Source organism: Nymphalis io, chromosome Z (assembly GCF_905147045.1).
Source record: "Nymphalis io chromosome Z, ilAglIoxx1.1, whole genome shotgun sequence".
NCBI lineage: Eukaryota > Metazoa > Arthropoda > Insecta > Lepidoptera > Nymphalidae > Nymphalis > Nymphalis io.
Genome location: NC_065918.1, coordinates 11,506,515 through 11,528,761, shown reverse-complemented (window position 1 = coordinate 11,528,761; position 22,247 = coordinate 11,506,515). Strand labels below are relative to the sequence as shown.

Here is a 22,247-nt window from a genome sequence, read left to right as displayed (position 1 = left end):
CCAGTCCTTCTGACCGATTACCGCCACGGCGGACAATCTGAAGAGGGATTAGCCAAATGCGCAGGATATATTAAAGTGCACTAGCGCAAACACAGATACACAGTCTACTCCTCGCTCTCATAATACGATGGGATGGCAACCTGACACGACCGAAAAAGTTCAGGCGCAGTACCAACGGCTTTACGTACTTGCCTAAGCACGGGAGTGTACGCACTTTCTACCTCCAGACTCCGGGCTGCTACTGAGAGCTTCGACAGAAAAACCTATAAAAAAACTTTTTACCGGCCCAACGTAGGGCTTAAACTCGTGACATCGGGATCTGCAGCCATATATTATATCTAGCCACTAATAGTACAAAAATCGATTGTGTAAATTTTTCGACGTAATATGACGTCACACGTGGCTTTTGTGATGGATATAGACCAAGCGATTATAATAATAATTACTGCTGCCATCTGGCAGACTTTACAACCAGATTGACTGAAACTGCAACACATTTGGATATCTGAAATATCTGAAACAAAAACGGACCTATCCTTGCATACTATAAATTTAAAAATAATTGGTTAGGAAAACTGTAATTGTAATTTGTATTGTAATTGAAAATGTATTGTTGAGTAGTACAGATTCGTCTCTGTTCTTACAATAACAGTAAATTTCTTCCGTTACGAGCTTGATCAAGATCTGGGACACGAACTTTAAGTGTGTCACCTATTTAAGCCATTGGATATTTAGTATTACACAAATCATGCATTTTATTAGCTTATTTTTGTAAATTACTTAATTTCATAACAAGCATAAATTCATCTTTTCTGCATTTAGTTCTGATGAAACTATTGCATTTTGTGTTTTTTTTTATTCTTGAACCACGAACTAAGCAACATTATAAAATCTCAGTTTGCTCGTGTAACAAATCCTTGGCTTTAAGGCTAGCTCGGTTTTCGCTCACCATTTGTCCGATTTTTGTTCGCAAATTCCCTGCTATTATTACTTTTATATTGGAAAGATTTCAAGTAGTTCAAAGGGCACTTCTTCAGTTCATTTTCTCTTTAACGAGCGGAGATGGACAAATATAGTAAAATTATCTTGATATACAAATGTAAATTTATACAAATGATGATTTATATAATAATAATAATAATGTCCTCCAGAAAGATGTCGGCCACGGCGGCCAATCTCAAGACGGATTAGCCAACTACGCAGGAGATATTATAGTGCACAAGTGTGTACGCAAACACAGGTGCACTCTCCATTCCCTAACTCTCATAATCCGATGGGACGGCAATCCGACACGACCGAAAAAAGTTCAGGCGCAGGGCCGACGGCTTTACGTGCTTTCCGAAGCAAGGGAGTATAACACTTCCAACTTCCAGACTCCGGGCTGCTACTGAGAATTTTACAGACAGAAAAACCCAGTAACTTTTTATTGGCCCGACCTGGGAATTGAACCCAGGACTTCCGGGTGTGCGACTGTACATCAAGTCACTAAACCAGCGAGGCAGTTAAGATGATAGGAGATGATTTATATACATGGTACCCTGAGACTACTTATCGATCAGATCTACTTGACGACGATAATCTTTTAATTTCTAATTAAAAATACGAAGACTTTTCAATTAAAATCCGTGTATAACTTATGCTAGAAAGAAACAGTATATTCTGACCTTTTATTGATATTAACAAATTCGTTCATGAAATCTACGATTAGTATTAATTCATTTCCGTTTTTCCATCGGTGAAATCAAAAATTATAAGTCACAAAGTTGTCGATTCGACTTTTTATTAAGAAGTAACCCGCAATTAATCATCATCATCATCATCATCATATCAGCCGAAAGACGTCCACTGCTGGACAAAGGCCTCTCCCAAGGATTTCCACGTTGGCCGATCTTGCGCTGCCCGCATCCAAAGGCTTCCCGCGACTCGTTCTAAGTCGTCGGTCCACCTTGTAGGGGGCCTGCCCACGCTGCGTCTTCCGGTTCGTGGTCGCCACTCGAGAACCTTTCTGCCCCAGCGGCCGTGGGTTCTGAAAGCAATGTGCCCCGGCTACTGCCACTTCAATTTAGCAATTCTTCGGGCTATGTCGGTTACTTTGGTTCGCCTGTGGATTTCATCATTTCTGATTCGATCTCGCAGAGAAACTCCGAGCATAGCCCTCTCCATTGGCCTTTGAGTGACCTTGAGCCTTCTTATGAGGCCTATTATGAGCGACCACGTCTCTGATCCATAAGTCATCACTGGCAACACACACTGGTCGAAGACTTTCGACTTGAAACACTGCGGTATTTGGGATGAGAAGATATCGTGTAGCTTCCTGAACGCTGCCCAGCCGATTTGAATTCGACGATTGACCTCTTTCTCGAAGTTGGACCTACCTAGTTGGATGGTCTGACCTAGGTAGACATAGTTGTCTACAACTTCGAGTGCAGAATTTCCAACCTTAACTTGAGTGGGTGCAGCATGGATGTTCGACATGATTTTCGTCTTGTCCATGTTCATTTTTAGACACATGCAATTAATATAACTACTATATATAGATACTAAAATAAGAAAAATAAAGACCGTCCGTCAATGTTAGTTTTCAATTTCAGAGGAAATTGTAAAAAACCGCTCTCTGTTGCGAGCAGTGGCTGAAACGGCTCTGATTGGCTTAGGCGTGAGACATGTTTGTTCTTGCTCTCCGTCAAATGTACTTACAATATTTTTTTTATATAGAATAGGAAATCGGACGAGCATATGGGCCACCTGATGGGAAGTGGTCACCAAACGCCCTTAGACATTGGCATTGTAAGAAATGTCAACCATCGCTTATACAGCCAATGCGCCACCAACCTTGGGAACTAAGATTTTATGTCCCTTGTGCCTGTAATTACACTGGCTCACTCACCCTTCAAACTGGAACACAACAATAACAAGTACTGCTGTTTTGCGGTAGAATATCTGATGAGTGGGTGATACCTACCTTGCTTGAGCTTGGTAGAGCTTTGGTAGAGCTTGCACAAAGCTCTACCACCAAATTGCACGCTATTGTATTAGCTACATTTATAATTATCATACATTGTGATAAATCAAATTAAATCTCATAATATATATTAATTACATGGCCTAATTAGACATGTCTTTATCCAAACTGCGCAAGTATATTATAGCCAGTCTTATTTATAACGTTATTGAGTTAAATTTTTTTATTAATAATTATTAAATTTATTATTTACTAGCTATTACATAATTATTTTTATTAATATATTCTATAACTAAAAAAAATATTATTTAATTAATTAAATAAAATCATATTGTCTCATGATTAAACTATCCTGTAGCAAGATCCGATCATCGTGATATAAAGTAAAGCAACCCCCTACTTGTTTAAGAACCAATTACAAATTTCACGTCAGAAACGTTCGAAGATTTTGAATTAACTTTAAACTAAAGAAAACTTTATTTCTTGGTTCGATTTTTTATTGTCGTCATTTATATATATATTTTAAATATTTAATATTTTATTTCTATAAGAATACAATAACACGTATAATATTTTTGAAAAAGACGAACTTATTTATTTGTTATGTTCAAATCTTCTTGTACGTAACATCATTAGTAACATTATCTGACACCTTTCAATTGAACATAATCTGGAAATAGAAATACCGCAAGCTCCTACGTCAAATCACCCTTTGATGGACTGCTTCTGGTATCTGCGAATACCACATCTGTTAGCAGGTGTATAACTTTACAAACACACCCCTTTTCAGCGCGAATATTTTAGCGAGATTGAATATTATCAATGAGTATACAATGATAAGTGGCAAATATTTATGTTACATCATTCAATGTTGTCTATTTTATTTAGGCCTTTATATTCACTATACAGAATCAACTACATTCATTTTATATAGTACCTTAATCCATTTAGGTCACTATAAAATATATTTAAAGAAAAATCTTTTTTATACATGTCTACCGATTCTGTTGCTTAAACACCCAGTCATCTATCAACGCCGTTGAATATAATTATACTATAAATGAGCAAGCGTACTTTACAAATATATATTAATAAACACAGAAACAAAACTATTCAACTCTCTGCCAGCTATATTTATAATTAATAATCGAAGCACCTCTTTCTAAACGACGTTTGCGGTGTTTTCTTTTGGGCTAAAATTAATAAGTTACGCGCAGAGCTCACTCTGGACCATGCAACATAAAAACTGACCTTTTTTTCATGCCGTGGAAATGTACTCTTGAATGAGGAATAAGGTTATGTGCGATTCTTACCCACTAAAACTACTGCGATGGCCATCCTCGGCAAGTATCGTGGCTCGGTGGAGCTCTCCTCCGGGGGCGGTAGTAATCTCGTCCGAGACGACGACGACGTCGTCCCCTCTGAGCATCTATACAGGTAGGACCGCTCCGACACGACGCGTTTTCGCGCGTACCATCTTTGCAGAAACGGTCACATCACGTTCCAATAGCCCTCCAGTATTATCGTCGCTTCAACGCCTCGAGCTCACTCGGAGGGAACTATATACTTTGATATTCGAATAATACATTCTCATGGACGGTATTCTTGGAATTAAAATTATCTCTCCTCGAGCACATTCTAAAATAAATCTGTACGAATTGAGGGTCAAATTGAGGCTTTACTTCAAGTACTTTCAACTACCCATTAAGTGATACACATACACATGAAAATAATGGAAAACGTTTTTTTTATACAAACTTCACAACCATAGAGAAAATGATACAAAAAAATAATTACATGCATCCAGAAATATATGAAGTTTTTTAGCGCATATGTCCAAAGAAACATTCTAAGCCTTCAGAACAAAAATAAAAAACTCCCATCCGTTTGGGTGGAATATCCAAAACTGTAAAATACATATTTATCAATTCATTCAAGAAACGCAAATAGGAAATTTCAAGCAGGTCAAAGATTATTTTTTTTATTAATTTTAGTACCCTATTTCTCCCGTTTGGGGTTGAATTTCCAAAAATGACAAAGTTTCTTATACCTATGTATTTATTTTTGTTCAGAAGTTTTAATATAAAATTTCGCGTTTCTTACTTCAAAAATGCAGACTCCCATACAAACTTTCAACCCCTATTTCACCCTCTTGGAGATAGATTTTCAAAAACCCAGAAATTCATATTTATTTACTTCTAACCAGAAGCTTGTATATAAAATTGCAGGCTTCTAACTTTGGTAATCATGCGTTTTCATACAACTAAACATTTCCAAAAGTCCTTTCTTAGTCCTTTCTTAGTGTTTACATCAAAAAATGCGTCAATTATCAACATTTCAAGTTTCTAAGTCACCAGGTTTAGGCTCTGGACCCGTCATTACAATTATATGTATATACTAGTAATTTCATTCAATATTAATATTATTAAACATAATTTTTTTATAATTATGAAAAGATGCACAATTAAATTGATTTTATTGTTTGTATACGTTGTCTGATAATAAATTCCAATAAAATCCATCCACATTTTGTGTCATACTTGATAAATGTATTACATATATTTTTAACAATAATCTTCTAAAAACGTGGTCTGTGTGTACGACGATTACTTATCATCTGTCGGATTTTTTTGATTTGTCGGAAGCATTATAGTGGTTTAATATTGGAAAACCCTCGGAATCTGAGTAGAAGGTCAAGTTACATATAATGAAATCCGTACAGAGTAATTCCCTGGGAGATCAATTTGTATAATACAATTGTTCTTAAGCTCTATTTTAGATGTGTTAAAACTTAATTTTCAAGGCTTTAAGTCTAATATCTAAGTTACATATTTCTATTCTATACGTTTCCGTTTTCGAATAAAATAGCAGCTATTGATATATATTAATATAATATATAAATAAATCGAAAAGGAAAACAATATTAAAAAAGTTATTGGAATTTAATCCAATAACAGGAGTAATAAAAATATATGATAACATTCATATTCTCGATAAACATCTTTAAAAAGATAATGAAAAATATGAAAACTTGTGACATTCAATATCTAGAAAGAATTTCCTATACTTATATTTTTATACGACAATATTAGAAATAAAGTTTTGTGAAAAAAGATTAACATTATTTATAACGGTAAGGTCGTGAACTTTAAACTTTTTAAGTACAACAATGGATATACATATGAATATGTCGTCTCTATTTTTATCTGATGTGTTCTTGTTATAGGAATTATTTAATTTTTTATTCCTCCTTTACTTAGTTCTGTTTGACAAGAGTGTTTAATGACACCCTCAGAAAAAAACTTCATAGGTAGTTTGGATTCCTTAATTATTAGGTAACAACAGGTATAGAAGACCGGGCAGAAGAAAGAAGCGCTATGCGCACCTTCTCCCTCCGCCGCAATATGCGTCGCCGGGACTAGGGGGGTTCTTAGTACCCTGGTAATCCCCCTAGAGAATGGAGGCCTGCATAGGCAGGACGTCCGTCAGAGCATCGCGGTAGCAAGCGCAAGTAGTAGCGATCCTGTGGCGCTCCTCGTTAAGACGGAAAGGTACCGCTGGTTTTTTAGTGGGTATTGCGATGTTCGGGATGCACTCGGAGCCTCGGACATTGGCGAGCCCCATATACCCCCTCCACACTGTTCCCGTGGGGAAACGCGTAATCCGTTTTTCCAGCATGAAAAAAAAGTAACAACAGATACGGATAATCAAAAACTTCAAGGTTTCTCAATCAATTTATCTTATTCGACTGGAGTTATAAACATAATTACTTTACTGGTTTATCAATTACTAGTTATAAGCATAGCCTTAAAATGCTGCAGATTCCGAAGTAATAAGATCAGATCCCGCATCTGTTATTTGTGATATATGAAATAAAATTAATTTGTCTCATGATTAAACTATCACATAGAATGATCACCGTCAGATAAAGTTAAGAAGTGTTTATTTTTTTTTTTTTTCTTCTTGAGGTTATGTGCCTGATCTTTCTTCATTCGTGTCGGTTTGCGGTCCAATAGGATTATTAGAGTTAGAGAATAGTAAGTGAAACCGTGTAGCCAGTTAGTTTGCTGGTTTATCTGTATACCTACGTGTATTACTACACCTACACAGACAAACTTTCACATTTATTACATATATAATTATTATTAATAGAAGCCGGTTAAATGAAATAAATTGACAAATGTATATCGAATAACCCTAAGCATTACGTTAACAAACAACAAAAACCATACCTAACTACCGACATAAAGTCAAATTATAACTAAAACATTTTAAACGATCGAAAATTTTCCATTTATAAATGACATTTAACAAACTTTATACGTAATAAAAATGTTCACATAAATCCCTAGAGTAGGATATGCGATTATTAACACGTTCAAAGATAGTAATGACTCGGTTTACTTTTGCAGCACGTTTGACCTTAACCTTATATTTACGTAGAAAGCGTGTAATCATCTTTCGATGTTGTGTTTTAATTAAATAGCTCACTCGCTAGCATTTAACAATGGAGAGCACGTTATCTAATTGAACATTTTTGTTCTCAGACCTTGCTTCTTTAACCATAAGCGCAGGATGGCGGCAATCATCCTCATCCATCCTTAGAGAACAAACGTTGTTATATTTGATTGTCGTATATATAAAATTGGATTACTGTTTTAATTCTAAGACTATAAAGTTTATACGATATTTAAAAAAAGAAAAACAAAACTATTTTATCCTCAATTTATTGAATAAAAATTAACGATAGAAATCATATTAAACCAATAAACCATTAATAATTGTTTTTATTTTCATATTTTGTTAATATTTTCCACCAACTTTTGTTTTTTTTTGTGCAGGAAATAAATATCATTAATCAAATGGAAATGCAAGAAATCGAGCCAAACCCATACGACTATGAATACCCGCGCTGGATCCCCAACGAAACTCCACCAAACTATATGATACATATGCTAAAGAAACCGCTTGTTTCTCATCGCTACCCTAAGCAGAAAACTACCAAGGACTTAGGATATTACCCCCTTCAATATATTGAGGACAAGCCAAAGAAAGAAGACACAGAATTTGGTAACGTTTACGCAAAATATGACCAACCCAGTCCACTTATGGACGGGCTCAAGAAATCGTTCGCTTTGACACCTTTCGACAGTGGATATTACAAAAAGGCAACAATTGATTCAAAGACAAGTAAGTAAAAAAATATTGTATACACAAATTTTCTTAACTATTAACTATTGAAATGTAAATAACATGTAAATAACATTTCAATAGTTAAAGGACCTTAGTCCTTTAAATAACAATGTATTACCAATTTAAAAAAAATACTAATTTTTAAATGGTTGTATATTTATTCCTAGTTATTTATTTAGGTCTTACTATTTGTTGAATAGTCATTTATACTGTACTCACTAGAATAAACGCTTTGTTATAAATTCTTCGTATATATGCACATGCAGTCAACGGTTGAGCAAGTTCTCATTAACTAGAGAGGTGAGAACCTTTTTACGTGTCATACTATCACATATATATCTGTCGCAAATTTAAAAAAAAAATTCGATTTCCCTCTTCTGTAAATAAACTGAGTCATAACGTAACAAAAATAGTCTAAAAAATGTCATCACACGATCAATTCATATAGTTTATGTTATTCCATCCTGATCGCAATAGCAAATGAATAAAATATCAGAATTACGTAATTTCAATAAAACGACCTCAAACAGACAGATAATACTGATAGAATCACACAAATACGATGAATATTTTAAAAGGACGAATTTCACATCAACATACTTGGTTAGTTGTCGTTGCTTCTTTAATATTCTGAGTATAATACAAGCCGTAAACGACATATATATATAAATTATTTTATGCCCTTAGCACTGTATTATAAGGCCAAAAAGATCGATTAGCAAATGTTTGTATCTCATTAGTTATGCACTATATATATATATTAAAATGCACGAGATAAAATACTTATTTTACCCGTACGAAGTCGGGACGGGCGGCTAGTATACTTACGCAATTGTAATTATTAATATTAATTGTAATTACGCTGCTATTATTAAGGGTTTCTCGAACATCGTAATATGAGCGGAGTAGAATACACGGATCCATTGCTGCATTGAAAATAGGATATTGTAGTAATATAATATTTATCTTATTCCCGAATTTTCAGCTATTATATTATTAAGAGAGGATTTTTCATTGAAATTTAATTTCTAAACAATAAAGACCTCCATTTGTAAACTTTAGGATAAATACACTTTACTTAGATGTCAAAATATTTGCTTTTTCGATGTCTTTTATTAAGATTTTTTGTTAAAACTTTCTTATGGCTATTGTTTTGTTAATAATAAAAGTCAAAGACGTTTTTATCGGTTATAAGTAGAAAATGGAATGCCTAACTCTAAAGGATATATCTATGTTTGAACGGAGTAACATTGTTATGTCAATAGGAGATAAAATTAGTGCTTTGAAAATATTCTTATGCTTTGCGATCTTAAAATTTTATTATTCTTTTTTACTTATATATAATTATGGACTATATAAATAATGTATATAATATGTATTTTCCAACAATGTTAAAACAAAACAAAAAATGAGGTGCAGACTTCATTAATATTCCTAAGCCAATATATAGGTAGTAAGATAAAATAGTTCACCCGATTACCTTCAAACTTAAGGATTACGTGGAAAAGCTAATTGACGCTACTTAGTTGAAATCCTCTGGAATCCTCCGTTAATCAGCTCGGGATTTATATTTACAAACACACAAATAGACTCAATAAAGGTAGTAATGGTTTCACAGTTTACATTTTCCGATTTTATGTGGGATCGCTTTATTTGCTGTCAGAGGTTTTGTTTAAAGTAAAATTCATTCTGAAATCAAAACACACTTAAGGATTTTATTCTTTAGTTAAGTAGCGGTTTTACAGCTGCAGTCTATAGGCCGAACGTCCGCAGTCGCATTCATCCAAAATCGCAGCCTACGTTCTTACAAAACTAAAATTATACTATAATAAAATAATATGAAAGTTATGCAAATATTTATTAAATTCACATTAAATGAAACAAAAAGTTCTCAAATGTTACCTACACTGCCATGCAGATGTGAGCCAGTGGCTGCGGAAACAAAACCCGCCGACGGAAATTTGCCGCACTAGGCTGTAGAGTAACCTATTTGGAAAGAGGCCTCTGTTTAGTATAATTTAATATCGAGAGTACATTAGTACTCTCTTTTAAATAAAGCTCGAAGGTCTATTACTTGGATAATCTACATATTAAAATGAAGTCTAGTGTTGAATATTGAAAGATACTTTTAGTAATGATTCATTTAATAGTTTGAAAGAACAGTACTACTAAGAACGGTACAGATAATCTCGATAATTCTTACCGAAAATTTATGTGAATTTTATTTTATAGCGCATTCAAACGGTGCAATTATAGAAGACCGAAATTAGTTGCTCAACAAAAAATTTAAACATTGAAAAATAAAATTGTCTAAACTAAAGATGAATGATCATCGTTAAACTTTGTTTGAACCGATTTTTTTACCGACTGTTCAGTCGATTCAAATCTGTTACGAATTACAATAGCAATTGATATAATAACAATTGACTCACGTTAACCTACTAATGTTTTGAGTTTAGAATAAGATAGCTTTTCCCGTGACAAAAACAAAACCAAAATTAAGCAATAATGATTAACGGTGAATTTACAAATCAATATTAGAACAAGAATTTTAGCCATCTTAAATCTTTTCCTAATTACTCAAATAATGTAATTATTTGAAGATAATAACTAATTAGCCAATCTTAAAAATATATAAAACAATGTTTCAACTTCTGAAATATTGTTTTATATATTTTTAAGATTGGCTGACATTTTGATTGATTGAGTGCTCCTTAGCATTTAAAAGTTGAAGTAAAACTAGAAAATACATGATTTATTGAACTACACTGTGAAAAATATCTTTTACGAAGCTAAAGAATATCATCACATTGCACCTGGTGCCGTGCATCGGATCTTTTTTAGAAATATCGCTAAATTTGTTACCAGTCAATAACTTTTATTGACAATTTTATCAGTTCATTTTCGGCCCTACTTATAAACGTAGCTAAGCGACTGTTTAGTTAGGCAGTCATTTCTCTCTTTCTGACATTATTGATTTGACATTAGCTAGAAGATGACACAGCATTATTTAACTGATCACCTGCTAAATATTTTCTATAAGTAGGGCGGGCCGTTTATCTGTAAATAAAATGTATATAATATAATACTCTAATAATTTATTGGCATTAAATTTAAAAACGAACCTTTTATTACCACATTGAACGCATTATAACAGTTTTTCTTGTGTATATGATTTGATATTGTTATCACGGGTAAGAGCATTACAATAAAATTTTATTTGGCTTTCATTAATTACATGTAATTTGATTACTTTTTTTATTTTCCTTGCTCTTTAGTTGAAAGTTCCGTAATCGCAACCCGCATTTACTATTTATGTGAAGCGTAACTTTACTAATACAAAATCATTATTCAATGTAGAAGCAATCAAATGAAAAATGTATTCAATACTTGTTTATTAATTTTCAAAAAATATCAACACCGGTTCAAGAAGAAAATTTCGGATTTAAGAAAAACGGACTAAAAAAAAGATAATATTTTTTTCAACTATTTTTGAGAATGAATATTTTTATTTTAAGCGTCCAGGAATCAAGTTTTATAAAATAATTGAATATTTTCAAACTTTGCCTGAAATCTGAGTGTAAAATCAGTTTCAGACTCTTTGAATTTACTATGCACTGAATGAAATGCCATACCAATTTTTGAAATTGAAATATGAAATAATTCCAATCTTGAAATTCTTACACTTCATACTGTATGAACGTGAATATTGCAATTCTTGGCGTTAGTTACGAGCAGAATTTTATTAAATCCAAATATTATATATATTTACTATCAGCTTAATCTGTTTTTTTTTATAAATCAATGTGGTCTGATTTTCAAATGGGTCAAATCACACCTGATCTAAGGTTATGATTTTGGACGTTTTCGGGGATATTTCTCAACCTGGTTCATTTTTGCTCCTTTTTATTTATGTTATTTGTTTTAAAGCAACTAAGCTCTTGATTTCGTTTAATTTAAATGATTTACAGCCACACTCAGAGACGTAAAGCGCTCCTCGCGCTTAGTTATGGTACGTTAGCGCCCCTGAGTAACTACTAATAACTAAAATTACGTATAATAAATCAATAATACGACGGCAAAAAAAAATTAATTGATTTGACATTTCCTTATGACGTGCCTAGAAAAGAAACCATAATTACTATATTTTATTAAAATGAAAATAGCTATTCAGGCTTGACTTCATATAATAAGTAACAATCAGCCATAACTGTCAGCAGAATACGCAATAAGCTTCTTTATAATGAAATATCAACCTTTGTATGTGTGGCTATAGCCAATGCTTTATCGATAGATTTGAAATTTACACTAGCTAATGATTACGTAAATTATGTTACTAAGATGAAATCTTCATTAATGGATTCAATGTAATTTAGTTAAATATTTATTATGACTATTTTAACTAGCCATTCTGAGTGCAGCAGCTACTGACATATATTACTATATTTACTTTTTTTACATAACAAAGGAAATAACTCTTAAGCCTTTCGCGATGTAAATTATTCAAATAAATATTGGTGCAGTCCTTTCTTCAAAAATACTTCTGTGAAAACCCGAATATAATATTTTTAACATCCAAAAGTGAAATTGTTTTTAAATAACCTCAAATTAGTATTCATTAAAGTAGAACAATCATACAAATTGATGTAAATTACTAACACAATTATTCTATTTAAATTTAAAATCCAATTAACATAATTAACAATATTCAATATATCACAAGTCGTGCCAATAATAAATTAATGATTTTTCTGCCCACCAACAAAATGACGGTTTGATATTAGGGCAAATGCTGTCGTACGGATAAAGTAATCTCCTAACTATATTTAAATTAAGTTAATGTGAGTGTCAAATATATAGGAACGCGACTGCCATCCAAATCTGTTTAGAAATTTAAAAGTAAAGTAAGTGGAAAAAAATATACTCACATACTTACATGAGCCCTGCAAACATTATACTCTTTTTTTGGGCAGTCATGTAATAGCTTACGTATAATAATTTTTCTACATAAATTTACTAAGTAATTCTATCTTAAAAAGATAATTAAATGCATTATTTATGAAATATTTTAATCAATTTTATTATAATATCAAATTTTATGTGATATAAATACCGTGGCATAATAATATATACACAATATATAAATTTTATACTTACTTTGCTTTCCATTTCAAGCCCTCAATTTTCAATGTGTGAGAGACACAGCAATATTTTAACAACTGTCAAATCATATTATAGATTATGTAAAACAGAATTAGTACTATATGATTTATTTTTAGATACGGCAAAACCCGTTGTGGAACAAAGCAAAGAACTGGAGACCGTGGTTGAACCCCGTCAAATACGACAAAACCCTAACTTGAGTAAAAATAAAGCACTCGTAGCTGGCAACCTGGAGAGGCTTCGCACTGGATTGTAAGTACAAATCTCTTTTTTTTTCATTAAACATCTGCAATGACTTTATCATATTTCATTTGATTTACTTTCTTTTATATGTTTATTATATTATATATTCTATTAATACCTAAAACAAAGGCCTAAAATATCGTCCTTCTTATTCCTTTAGATAATCGTTTTGTCAAATATAATTTGTATTATATTTAGTAAGTACAGCATGACGGTGAATTTGATAATAATTTTAATTATTATGTATATAACACATTTAAATTGTCTTAAATATATTTATATCTATGGAGGCTTTGGTTAACTATGTTTACGTAATTTTGCTTGTAATAATTATCACGGTCATCGAAGGAAAATTACCTTGAAATAACAAAAATAACAAAAAACATTGAATGAACTTGTAACATCACTTTTTAGTTTAATGACAACAATTAATTAATTGCATTAAGACGTAAGCATTGCAATTTTGTAAAAAAAACGGTGATGAAACTATTACTCAAAAATGATGATTACGTTTACTTTTTTGTATCCTCATTCATAAATCATCATTATTGCTATTGAAGTGAAGTTTTATTAGATAAAATTTAACGTAGAAAAGAAAAATATAGAGTGCAAAATGTAATCCATTTTTAAAAGGCCTGATTTCAAAATCTCTCATGAAAAACTACAAGAATTTCAAAAATAGTATATTTTAAGGCAAGTTTACTTTACAAATATAAAAGTGATCTCAATGTAATTAAATACAAAAAAAAAATCCAATTATTGATCAAGATGAATTGACACCAAAGTCATTTATGTCTAAGGAATGCACTTTCATATACACTCGAAGCCATAAGAAGCAAATGCAATTCGTCTTTCAATATCGTGAAACTCTTGAAAGGAAATGTAGGTTGATGAATTGTTTCCATTTTCTATTACGGTGAAATTTCAACGCAAAATATGATATGTCTTTAACATAAAGTTGGAACAAGTTTTACACTTCATAAGTTTTTATTACAAGATGTATTCGAAAGAGTTTCCTTAAGAGTTATTAAAATCATTAAACTACAAGCCGTTCATATTATTCAATAGACTCAGTCAGAAGTATTAAACTTACTTCCAAGGTGATAGATAATAAGAAAGATGACGTCGTACTCCTTTTCAATCATTCTGCAATCTGCATGTTCTTTAAGGTAGGAAAATTCTAGATATTTAAATATTTTAGCTTTAATATTAAATGTTTTTATATATGACAACAATAATGTTTTTCCACTAATATCTAATATGTTATTACCTACATTTTATTTATTAAATATTTTTAAACGATATTTATAATACATATTTTTAAGAACGAATAAAATAAACGTTAGACGAAAATACTTCATTTTTTTTTTTTGAAGATTTACGTCTTATTTAAATACAATTTTTTAAATAAAATATTTAAATATAACTTGAATGAAACGTAGATATCATAAAAATGTTATATTCAATTTAGTAGCTGTCGCCGTCGGAAATATGCTATCAACTTCAATTTCATACGTTTCCCGGACCATTTATAGTTGAGTGACGTTAGACTAATGCAGTTAAAAGGAAAACCTCGTTGTGCCACAGGTGGGTACGAGGACATGTGTAGCTTTTATTGATAAAAGTATATTAAGATTGTTAACTGATACACTAATTAATGTGTTAATATGTTAATATAAAACTTTATGGATTTAAAAAAATCGTATTTTCATTTCAAGTTGACATTTCTTTCTACTAATCGCAAGCATTTATGATGTTGTTCGTAGTTTTTAAAGCATTTATGCTTGAATGTGTAAATTCTAGTATATTTTCTGCCACATCTTCATTCGCTTCTAATCAAATCTTTGTATATATTGTCAATGTAATTGATTTGTATTACATATAAATTTATTTATGTAACATATATAATATAAATTTACGTACGTTTAAATGTCTCGATATTCATTTATCTTTACTGAAAATTGACTTTATTACAAAATCTAAAAAAATTACATTTAATAACAATTATGTCACAATAACATGTTGTTACCTCGCCTCAATCTCAGATAGTAAATTTGTCGCCCACGTAGCCTATTTAATTTCATACTTTCCTGTCAGGTGCACTGCAAATTGAAAATCCTTTTTAATTAATACTGAAGTCAAGATTTCCCGGTACCTCGGCATTTTAAATACCTAGAAACATTTATGTTCAGGAATATTTAAATTGAAACTTAAAAAATAAATGCAAATATAATTTTCGATATGGCGTTTCAATTTATTTATAGAATTGAATACAATTTCATTCAGAATATTTCTGTCTATTGAGTCGTATTTATTGAACAGAAAATAAATATTCAGCACAAATGATCGGAATGTTCTATAAAAAGACGTCTCAGTTCAATTTTGAGCTTTACTCAAGTAATGAGTTTATTATTCTAAAAACTCGATAAACAACAAAGAAAAACGTCCTGAGCCGAAAAATCTCTTTATTTATCTAAACTAATTTCAACACGCGACTTCTTTTATATTGCTTTTCACGTTATTTCCTAATACAGAATATTGTCGCGCGTCATACTCCGTCATGGAATCTTATTTATTTGCCCGCAGTATATAGTATATTATGAAATATAGATTTATACATATACCAAACTGCAACATAATTTATTAAGACGTAATAGGCGCTACGTAAATTCGACAATTATAAAAAAAAAATTATTATGATGTATTCGAATTTAAAATCGAAACCGCTGAGTTTCTTTCCGCCAATTATTCTAAGATCAAGGTATTTGCTTTTCCAAAGCGGTGCTAGTTTTTAATTTGACAAGTGTAATACATCCTTAATAAACAAAGAATTGTTTTATGCTTCAGTTATAAAAACTAAAAGACATATAAAAATATAAATTAATTGCAGTGTGAATTTCTTCTTACGCAGACTTGCATCTTTTTTTTTTAAAACATAATCTTTATAAATATATTAAGCTTCGAGTCTCAGTTCTATTTAAATGCAACGTATCTAGCGAGCGTTACGAGGCTATTTCTAATGTGTGAATAACATGTTTTTTATGTTTAATTTATTATAGTGCGTCTAATTTTATATAATACATTTACAAGTTTATTAAAGTGACTGATGTCAAATTTAATGATAATAACATTTAAAGTTTTGACCCATCCTATATAATTGTATACAAACGTAATATTGTAATAAACATATATATTTTAATAAAAATAAACTTCCTTTCTTATAAAAGGTATTTGTGATACTTTACTGTTAATCGACTAGTCATCAAGTTGCCTTAGTTTTTCGTTAAAGTTAATTTTAAGATTGTCAAAACATACCGCTAAACGCGTAACGATAAACTAATGTGTGAAAGATTTGTTTTAAAATGTAGAATGGAAATATTTTCAGTGTCTTTAATGTTACCTGTTGCAAAATGCACTCGTAATTCTCTAAAAAGAAACAAAATGTACCTACATATAGCAGTATCAATATGAGTTAGTTTGTCTTAACTTTTCTAACAGCGTATGAGAAAGCACAGTTAACTTATGAAAGAAAGTTTTTTTATTCTATAAAAACTGTAATATTGGTTACACAAGGATTATTACTATTTTAATGTTAGCCTAAAAATTTTTCTTATTCGCAATTTGTAAATTAACATACGCAACGTATTTCATTTGCTTGGTGTATAAAACTATTTGTTGTTCAGCAATAATGTTTTTATGATAGCATACCTTCATAATTAGATTTAACACTAATGAAATAGGAAGGCTACGTGATGACAATTCGATAATCAATATAGTATATAATATATACATAAAATAGTATCATAAATACCTTTAATGAGAAATAATCATTAATATTGATATGCAAATATTATTTTGTTTTATTCAAATGGGTCAATAATAAATATTTGGGATAGACAATGGCAATACTACTATTAATATAAAATTACACAGGGTTTGGAAACAGTCTACACGTAAAATAGAACTAAGCTTCTTTTCAACGATAATTGCTTAAGTTTACATACAGATTTTCATTACGTCATTCATTCCTTTATTAAATTTATTTGAAAATCTTATTATTATTATAATTGAAAATATAAATATTTTTTATTATTCTCTTACAGACAGTTAGTATGATCGTTAAGAAAATCATCTAATTCAACGACTTATATCGTAGTCCATAATCTTCTAACGAAGAATTTTAACCTGTTAACATATGCGTTTATATTATTGTATGTTTTATACAAACTGTTTAATTAGTATATATGTAATATATGTGTTTAGTAAAGATTTATTATATAGTTATTTTTATATAGAATTTTCTAAAAAATGTTTCATTGTTATTTGATTTTTGATTAAAACTTATAATATAAGTTCTATTACGAACCACTAGCTTATTTTATGTATCTTATGTATTTATCTCCAAATAGACAACGATGTACACTTTTAACTTATCGACTAAAGAATTTATTTATAAAAATCATTAAGTAGTTATATTTACTAGGTTTTTTATATTAATAAGTATGGCGTTAAAAACAATGATTATGTGGTATTTAGGTACACGAGTATTAGTTAGGGAGCGCTGATATTTAATATTGGAGAGCAAGAGTACATTCATATTGCAGGCACTGGCGTATTTACCTTAGGGTCATGGACCTGGGTGGCGCAAGCCTCAGTTTTAGGTGTCGTTTCCTAAATCCGTTTATATAACTCTCCTTAATAAATTTAAAAGCCAAATAAACAAAAAAATGTAAATTGAATACTAAATCTGTTTTTCGAAAATTATTAGAATAAGTGTGTACTCCTGATGAGTCCAATTCTATTTTATAGTTTTTAAGAATCATCATCAACGATCCTTGACGTCTCATTAAAATAAAATGTCTCATATTTATTAATCGAAAATAGCCGGTGGTAGCTTCGTGTATTGCACCGTCTTGATGTGTTCCAGTTTGAACACAACAATACGATGTGAGTGAGCAATCAGCAGTGTAGTTTCAAGCCCTCGGGACTTAATATCTTACACTCAAAGATCGGCGGTGCACAGGCTATATAATTTTTGAAGTGTTATATACGTGAATCTGATTGCCTGCAATAATTAACAAAATCACAAAAAATGAAGATATTTATCAAGAGCTTCATATAAAATGCAAAAGTATTTATTCGTTTTTATTTTTAAGTTCTCGTAACATAATGTTCTGCGTAATGCTATCTCGAATAAAGATATAAACTAATAACACTGTTATAAAACTTTAATTAAATAACATGAAAATAAACATTTATTGAAGATTTGTATATGGAGCCGTTTTTTAAAAATAATCAACAAATATTGATAACCAAAGCGCTATGGCCTCATGTAAGTGGTTTTAGATAGAACATTATGTTTTTTGCCTAGAAAAATCGTTTTCAAAATATCAAGCTTAATTATCGACTAGGTGTTGATTGATTATATTGATTTTTTTATCTTTTCTACAGAACTGCACTATTGCCTATTTCCAAAAAGTCCTAATAAAGATGTCAAAACTAATATTATTTAGAATATATTGTCAATGCTATTATACATGTTAATGGGTTGCAAAGGTTGGAAGTGCATAGAAAATGTTCGCCGAAGCGAGAGTGCCTGGCTTTTTAGCGATCATTAAGGAATCCAAGCTTCCAGTGAAAAACGCTTTAGAATTCCGATAACTATAATTATGTTATTGGCATCCGACTGAAACCGAAACAGCCTGTGAATGCCCCACTGCTGGGCTAAAGGCCTCCAAAACCTTCTCCTCATTTTGAGGAGAAGGTTTTGGAGCTTATTCCACCACGCTGCTCCAATGCAGGTTGGTGGAATACACATGTGGCAGAATTTCAGTGAAATTAGACACATGCAGGTTTCCTCACGATGTTTTCCTTCACCGAAAAGCACGAGATGAATTATAAACAGAAATTAAGGACATGAAAATACAGAGGTGCTTGCCCGGGTTTGAACCCACGATCATCGGTTAAAATTCACCCGTTGTTACCACTGGGCCATCTCGGCTTTTTTTTATTATTGGCATAACAGCTACTAAAGGAGTTATTGAGTAAAAATAAAACGGTGTCCTACTTTTTGAAATATTTTACTTCTTTTTTATATCTATTGCAATAACTGTTTCTTATAGTATTCTGATATGGATTAATATATTTTTGCATATTTTTCTTTAATTCGTGTATGGGCCGGCAAATCTTATAGGGCGAAACGCCAAATTTTAAAATACTGCCACTGCGCCGGCCGAATCCATGAAATTATAATTTTACTTATATTAACATAATTGCAGAGTATTTGTTACCGTTCAAGAAACGAACAATAAAACGTGCGAGCCCTTCCTTCCCTCCACAGCTTCTAATAAAAATAATGTAACTAAAGTATTTAGAATGATACTTAGATATATTCAGTGAAATTACAATTTAACTGAAATTGTCTCATAATTTTCTATTATAAAGACGATTGACGAAATTTCTTGCAATTATAATGTTCCTGGTTAAAACATAATGTTACGGCTTTGACAATTATATTGTGATATTTACACCAGTAACGGTGAATTATAATATGATATTCTATTATTTTATAATTACAAGAAGAACTGTTTATATTATGCATATTATAAGTATTTTTTAATATTTTATTTATTGGTTTTGATGATAATGTATGTAAATTATGTTTTAAGTATTTCTATGGGCTTATACTTTAAAGTACATTCATAATTTGTATATAATGATTGATGTATTTATATAAAAAATGATTGTTAGTTTTAAGAAATATAGGTAAGATTAATTATTACACATGATTAAAAAATGTCATACTAGCAATAAGTTGAAGCTGTTTCAAAATATTAATTAATAAAGATTACGACAAAACTCAGTTATTTTATATAAATGAATGCTTAAATACCATTGTATTATGAGAATAAGATAGCTATTTCCTTCGATGACCTATGCTGAAAGCCATAACGGCGACACTCGTATTACATCAAAACATGTTTATGACAAATCGAGTCATATCATTAATTACATCTACATGATAATTTTTGCTGATAGTCCTATTCAGGCTATTCAATACCGCAATGCATTCAATCGCTTCGCAGATTACAATTTGTTTCAATCAGGAGCACTTGTTATTTAACCCTGAATGTGTACATAATCAAACAATGAAGAAATTAAATGCTTTCAATATTATAATTGTAAAACCATTTTGCTACAAAGCTTAATTGATGTTTATTAGTTTATTGTAAATGTTATAATATATTTTGATCATTAGATGTGGACTCTTATATCGATAAAGTTTTTACAATATGATCAAGAGAATGCATTCTTACATTTAAGGTAACTTGCATGTTTGATTATTTGTTTTGGGAAAATTTATAACATCGAAACAAAAAAATACAAATTATTAATAAAATTGGGAGAGCTTAAAGAATAAATCACTGAGTTGTGATAACGAGTCATTTACTTTGATTATAAAAAGGCCTTCATCCACATGTAAGACGTTTTCTGGTCTCGTCATTACCATTACAGTTATTACAGCTCGGTGTAGCTTGCAGCGGTAGAATGCATTGCTGTTTTCGTAAAGAATTTTGTTTCAAAAAGACAATAAGACAAAATTTTAACTGCAGTTTCGTATGAACAATTAGCCAGTGAATAATTTGCAGGGCTAATAAGGACTACCGTTTACCTGTCTCCTTACTGCCCAACACTCTACGCTGGTTGAAAATAAACCGACATAACCTATATGTCGTTAATGAGAGGTGAAATTCCTATTTTAACACTTAGTGACCTCCTAGACATCCATTCCTGTAATCCTTTAGTGGCATGGGAACAAAGAATTGTTTAACTAGGAGCAATTTATGATAATTTATTTCGAAATAATAATCGGAATTAATCATTCGTAGTATCCATTAAGCCTAAACACGTATATTTGCACTCAGAAAGTTGTTGAGTGAGTTTTATTTAAATTATCAGCGAACATAGGTAGTGTTTTTAGGCCGAAGCTTAGATTACAATGGTAAGTAAAATGTGCATGTTCACTTCTCCCTCGATAACTTTCACTTGAATTAGTGGTGTGTTGAATTGGCATGCTTCAACAAAACAGTACGATCAAAGACTTCTTCCGTATGCATTATATTATATTTATAAATATGTATGGCTTTTCTCGAGGCCATTTACTCAGACAAACTCTAAGAAAGTAGCGTAATGCAATAGTAGCTTCCTCTGAATTTTTATTTAATCGTGCTGGCTTTAAATAGTAGTTTAATTATTTAAGTAGTAAATGATTGATATTTTAATAATTCGCTTTGTGTGCTTCTGTTATAATATTGATTATAGTTTCGTATTTAACATAATGGTGGAACGCAATCTTGTATTGTTGTCTTCTTTTATCTATTTTGTATTTTAATTAAATTCAAACACAAGGTTTTTTTGTACAATTGTATCTATTTCATACATTTATTTTTCGTAATATTTTGTTTTTGTAAATGGAAATGTACAGTAAATTAAAAGAGTTCTTACTTTCTTTTGTATTGAAATATTTTCCACACAAAAAAAAAAGTAGTCGCAGAAACTCACCTTTGTTATTAAGAATGAATTTCAATTGTAAATTGTTTGACAAACAATTCGTTTTTGTTTTCTTAATAACTGTAGATATTGCTTTTGGTTTTGTAGTGTAAGGCAAGTTTTATTATTTACTGAC

At 30.9% G+C, this 22,247-nt stretch overlaps 1 protein-coding gene across 1 annotated transcript in view; it reads left to right on the top strand.

Moving 5' to 3' along the window:
• The window catches only part of LOC126780667 (uncharacterized), a 55,610-nt gene that overhangs the window by 27,576 nt on the left and 5,787 nt on the right, over positions 1-22,247 (top strand). Inside the window, exons 3-4 of the mRNA XM_050505297.1 lie at positions 7,804-8,152; positions 13,435-13,570. Of these exons, the coding sequence (XP_050361254.1) occupies positions 7,804-8,152; positions 13,435-13,570 (485 nt within the window). The remainder of the gene's footprint in view (positions 1-7,803; positions 8,153-13,434; positions 13,571-22,247) is intronic.